This window comes from Vigna unguiculata, chromosome 9 (assembly GCF_004118075.2).
Source record: "Vigna unguiculata cultivar IT97K-499-35 chromosome 9, ASM411807v1, whole genome shotgun sequence".
Lineage (NCBI taxonomy): Eukaryota > Viridiplantae > Streptophyta > Magnoliopsida > Fabales > Fabaceae > Vigna > Vigna unguiculata.
The window spans coordinates 34,258,431-34,264,137 of record NC_040287.1 but is presented as its reverse complement, the minus strand read 5'-3'; the positions used below and the strand labels follow the sequence as shown (position 1 = coordinate 34,264,137).

The 5,707-nt window shown below is 35.9% G+C and overlaps 1 protein-coding gene across 1 annotated transcript; it reads left to right on the top strand.

Annotated features, from left to right (window-relative positions):
* The first annotated feature begins 642 nt into the window (after positions 1–642).
* LOC114164373 (callose synthase 3-like) lies at positions 643–4,271 on the top strand. Its single transcript, XM_028049022.1, has 9 exons — positions 643–1,000; positions 1,092–1,255; positions 2,073–2,410; positions 2,529–2,581; positions 2,679–2,739; positions 3,182–3,263; positions 3,345–3,396; positions 3,475–3,561; positions 4,069–4,271. The coding sequence occupies exons 3-9, from the start codon at positions 2,114–2,116 to the stop codon at positions 4,079–4,081; spliced, it is 645 nt and encodes a 214-aa protein (XP_027904823.1). The 5' UTR covers positions 643–1,000; positions 1,092–1,255; positions 2,073–2,113; the 3' UTR covers positions 4,082–4,271.
* Positions 4,272–5,707: the final 1,436 nt, after the last annotated feature.

Here is a 5,707-nt window from a genome sequence, read left to right as displayed (position 1 = left end):
TGTTTATTAAATTAATAACATTACAATATCATCAATTATTAATATAATTCAAAAAATGCGTACACACAGGCGCGATAGCGCCTGTGTTTACACTAGTTTTAAATAACATCCATACAAATAATTAATGTAGTAAAAGATAAAAACAAAAAATAATTAAAATAAAATAACAGATAAAAAATAAATAGAAAAAAATAATTTATTATCAATCTTCGTAGTATTAATATATATTTTGTATAAAAAAATAATAAATAATAACGTTATTATATTTGTTGTATAAAAAACAATAAATACTAACCATAAATGTGTACATGCAATTTACATCAATAGTTATCCATTTTTTTTCAAGTTTTGTGTTTTTTATTTAATTTTCATTTTCAAAATTCAAGATTATATGATTCCGTTTATATTTTATTTAATTATTTTATATTATATACATGTATTATTTTGTGATATAAAAATAAAAATATTTAAATATAAAATGTTATGAATAAATAATTAACAATAATTTATTATTTTTATTTTTCCAAAATAACGGTCACCTTTTTATTTATAAATTTATAAACAACTCAAAAAAGAAGAAGAAGAAGTAAATGCTGCGTCCTTCAACGGCTCTTTCCAAACTCCATCATCTTTCTTATTATCTTTCCCCATTTACTTCGTTTTCAGTGTTCTTCTCTTCTGCCCCCAAAATGAAGCCCCAAAATGAAGCACTTCATGCTCCCAAGAAACCCTCGCAGGACGCAGAACTCGCTTCTTCGGCCACCCCAGCCCCCTCCCCTCTCCTAGCTCCGCCAAAACCCGCCCCTCTGGCAAGCACAAACACTCCAAAGAGAATGACCCTTCCTCCGATCCCAATCTCGTCGTTCCTTCTCCCGGTAAGTTCAAGAGCCCCTTGCCTCCGAGACCTCCCTCTTCCAACCCTCTTAAGCGAAAGCTCGCCGTGGCCGGCAATGCCCTAACCGATAATTCCCTCCCCGCATCCTCCGATTCCGGCGTCAAGGTTGGTTTCGCCTATTAGTGTTTTCGACTTCTTAGTTTCTAATGTCTTCTACCTGACTTCACTACTTTCTCACTTCTTGCCTTTTTTGCAGGTTTTATTGTGAGGATGAGGTTGCTCTGTCCCGACAAGGACGAAGGGGATCCCACTGTTCAGAAGGTTTCCAATGACTCGTTGTCCATCAATGGCCACAACTTCACCTTCGATTTTGTTGCTGACACTGCGGCCACTCAGGCAGGGTTTCTATTTTTAGTCATGGTCAGTACCATTCTTTTATTTTATCCTTGGTTGAAAGAGATGTTCCCTAAAGCGATTTTATAGTTCTATGGTCTCTCTTTGTTCCTCATCCTTTGGGACGTTTTTTGTTCACGTTGAAGAGGGCTCTATGATTTGTTTTATATTTTAATTGAGTCCTGGTATGTGATTTTGTGTATTTTTTTTTTCTTTAAAATAACTCACTCTTTTAACTTGTCATTATAGTAATGGCCATTCTACCAACTACTCTACTATCACACTATAGAGATTTTGTGGTTGGCTTTTACTGCTTTCTTGGACTGATAGCTGTTAGCAGGATATAGCTTTTTTCTGATCATATTATATTTATGCTTCCCGGGCAAATTTGTTGGCATGCTTAACAAAGAAAAAAAATGTGAATTATCACTTCATGTTTATAGTTTGTAAAACTCTATTTCCAGACACAATTTATGAAGGCTAGTATTTTATCTTTGTCACTCGATAACATCCTGTTCCTGTATAACTGCTCAAGTGTTTTGGAATATTCATTTACTTAAGTTGTAGTTTCAACATTTCTTTGTTAAATAAATGACCTACTTGTGTAAATACTTTGGATAATTGAAGGTATGCACTTTGTTTCCTTGGCTGAACAATTTATATAATATGTTGAGTTAAGATTGGGTTTGTCTTGAAAATGAAAACGAGTATTGGGGAGTCAAAATCTATTTCATTTGTTTTTTTCTCTTCGTGTTGAGAATGTATTATAGGAGTGAGTAGGAATGCTTCGTTATTTCATGTAGTGTTGTTACTCATGTTAATATTTTCTCCCCAACTATGACAGCTGTTCTTGATGTGATCCTAAGTTGGAAAGCACAATGGAGTATGTCGCTGTATGTGAAGTTAAGATACGTCCTAAAAGTTGTTTCAGCTACTGCATGGGTGATTGTTCTGTCAGTTACTTATGCATATACTTGGGATAATCCTCCTGGGTTTGCTCAGACCATTAAAAGTTGGTTTGGAAGTGGTGGTTCAAGTGCTCCTTCATTGTATATTTTGGCTGTTGTTGTTTACCTGTCACCGAATATGCTTGCTGCAATATTCTTTCTGATCCCTTTTATTCGTCGTCATCTCGAGAGGTCAAACTATAGGGTTGTGATGCTAATGTTATGGTGGTCACAGGTAGGCCATAACCATCTTTTTTACTATATTTTCTCTGTTTCTAATAACTATTGTGTCATTGCTGCTGGGATATTAGTATTGTAATAACTTGGTGTTTCTGATGCTATATAATTGCCAGCCTCGTTTGTATGTTGGTAGAGGAATGCACGAGAGCGCATTTTCCCTTTTCAAGTAAGAAGTTTAAGTTGAATAGTTTCTGTTATATCTGAATAGTACAATTCAACAGGCCTAGCATATGATATTAATTTATCAACGTTTTTGATGTCAGGTACACAATGTTTTGGGTGCTTCTCATAATTACAAAGTTGGCTTTTAGTTACTATATTGAGGTTATTCATTTTAATCTCTTAGTATAAGCTATCATTTCTTTCAGTTGTCGCAGGAAGTCATTTGAATTTGCATATTTAGCTTCACAATTTCACATAATGATCGTTATGAAATATAGTCAATTCTTTTTGGGTTCTTGGTCTCATTGTTACAACAATTATTGAATTCTAATTTTATATTTTTTGTGAATGATGTTTAGTTGGGATTTTAGCTGCATTTTCTGTAATAGTCAATGAATTTTACTTGTTCTTACTCTGTGCTGCATTAATGAAGCGTCACAGGGAAATACCTTTACATTACATCTTTAGAATAATTAATTATTTTTCTTTTCTTTTCTATTTAGGAGGTTCTCTTATCTTCCAGCTTCAGATCTTTGACTTTTTTTCATAATGGTCTTTAGTCAATTGTTTTTACATGTTTTAACCTTCTTCCATCTGTCCATAGATAAAACCTCTCGTGGGACCTACTAAAGCTATAATGAATGTAAAAATCACAACTTTCCAGTGGCATGAATTCTTTCCTCATGGTTAGTAAGCTTTAATGTTTGTACTTTCATTTTAGTTAATTTTTTCAGAGAAATTTTTTAAGCTTTTTGTATGTTTTGCAGCAAGGAACAATATTGGTGTTGTAATTGCACTTTGGTCGCGCCAATTATCCTGGTATGGGTTTATGATGTACTTCATTTATATCCTATTTTAAACATTAGTAGTGTAGTTGTATAATTTCTTTTTTGTCAGGTATACTTCATGGATACCCAAATTTGGTATGCCATATTCTCAACATTATTTGGTGGTATATATGGTGCCTTCCGTCGGCTTGGGGAGGTTAGCATATTGTCCACACTGCTGTTGTCACTTAGATTGTGGGTTGTTTTGGATAATTAATTTTTCATGTTAATTCATTGTTTTGTCTTTTTTGATATACTTGGGTGGAAAATCTATCTTGAAGGTATTGTTACTCCATTACTTATATCTGGAAACCGCTAGATCTGAATGACTACCCACTAACTTTTAGTTGCTCTTAATTGAGTCAATTGACTTTAGACTCTTAATTATGGGATTGAACCTTTTTGTTTTGATTAACTCACAGAGCTACAACTATCCAGTAGTTGTAGGCTTTTTATGCACATAACAATAGTTCTTGAATAATATCTATTTCTCTTAGTAATAATTATTGTGCATTACTGCTTATCCTGTATCATGGTATCTGATACAGAAACTAGGAATGCTAAGGTCTCATTTTGAATCATTGCATGGTGCTTGAATATAATATCTATTTCTTTTAAGTTATAATTATTGTGCATTAATGCTTATCCTGTATCCTGATATCAGATACGGACACTAGGAATGCTAAAGAAAAGAATTGGTGTGACAACTACATGTCTTGTGTTGTCCGTGAGTGCTATGCTTCATTTAAGAATTGCTACTAATATCATGTAAGTGATTTTTTTGTATTCATTTGATCATTGCTTTTAATGATGCATTTCCTTTGTAAAATAAGATCTTATTGTAAGTTTCTTATAACCGTTGTTAATAAGTTATTTGAGTTTATGTATGAGCTGGAGTTTAGGTTTTTAATATCGTTTTTTTTTTCTTTTATGTTTTCTATCTTTGATATATGCATGATTTTTTTGGATTAAACCTCGATTTTTTTTATGTTTTCAAGGTTAGGGTAGGGTTGTTAGGGTTAGGGTTAGTGTTAGGGTTAGTGTAATGTAGGATTTTATGGTTATGGTTAGGGTTAGCGTAAGGGTTATGGGTAATGTAGGGTTTAAGGTTTAGGGTTAGGGTTAGGGGTAATGTAGGTTTAGGGTTATACCCCAAACCCATAACCTTATAACCCAAAACTTGAAAATCGAAACTCGAAACTCGAAAATCGAAATTCCAAAACCCAAACCCGAAACCTGAAAGACGAAAGTCGGAAGTCGAACTCCCAAACCTGAAACCCGAGGAAACTTGAAACCAGAAACTGGTAACCCGATAACCCTAAACCCGACATCCGAAACTCGAAATCCAAAACCCTAAACCCGAAACCCCAAACTCGAAAGCCGAAACCCCAAACCTGAAACCCCAAACCCGAACCACGAAACCCGAAATTTGAAACCCTAAACCCGTAACCCCAAACTCCAAACCGAAATTTGAAACCCTAAACTCGTAACCCGAAACTTGAAACCGCACACCCCAAAACCCAAACCCCAAATTCGAAACCCGAAACCACAAACTCGAAACCCCAAACTCCAAACTCAACCTGAAAGTTGAAACCCGAAACTTGAAACTCCAAACCCAAAATCGGTAACCCAAAACCCGAAACCTGAAAACCTAAAGCCGAAACCCGAGATCCGAAACACGAAACCCAAAACCCTAAATGCCAAACCCCAAACCCGAAACCTGTCACTCGAAACTCGAAACCCCAAACCCGAAACCCAAAACCTGAAAGTCGAAACTCGAAACACGAAACTTCAAATCCGAAACCCGAAACCCCACTCCAAACCCGAAACTCAAAACATGAAAATCGAAACCCAAAACCCGAAACCGAACACCGTAACCCGAAATCGGTAACCAAAAACCCAAAACCCAAAAACCAAAAGACGAATCCCGAGATTCGAAACACGAAACTCGAAACCCCAAACTCGAAACTCAACCTGAAAGTCGAAACCCAAAACTCCAAACCTGAAATCGGAAACCCGTAACCTGAAACCTCGAAATCGGGAACTCGAAAACCCAAAGCCGAAACCCGAAATTCGAAACCCGAAACCCCAAACTCGAAACCCAAACCCGAAACCCAAATCCTGAAACCCGAAACCCAAAACCCAAATCCTGAAACCCGAAACTCCAAACCTGAAACCCGAAATCGGAAACCTGAAATTCGGAACCTGAAACAAGAAACCCGAAATCCGAAGTCCGAAACACGAGTCTCGAAACTCGTAACTTGTAACTCGAAACTCGAAACCCGAAACCCAAACCCCTAACC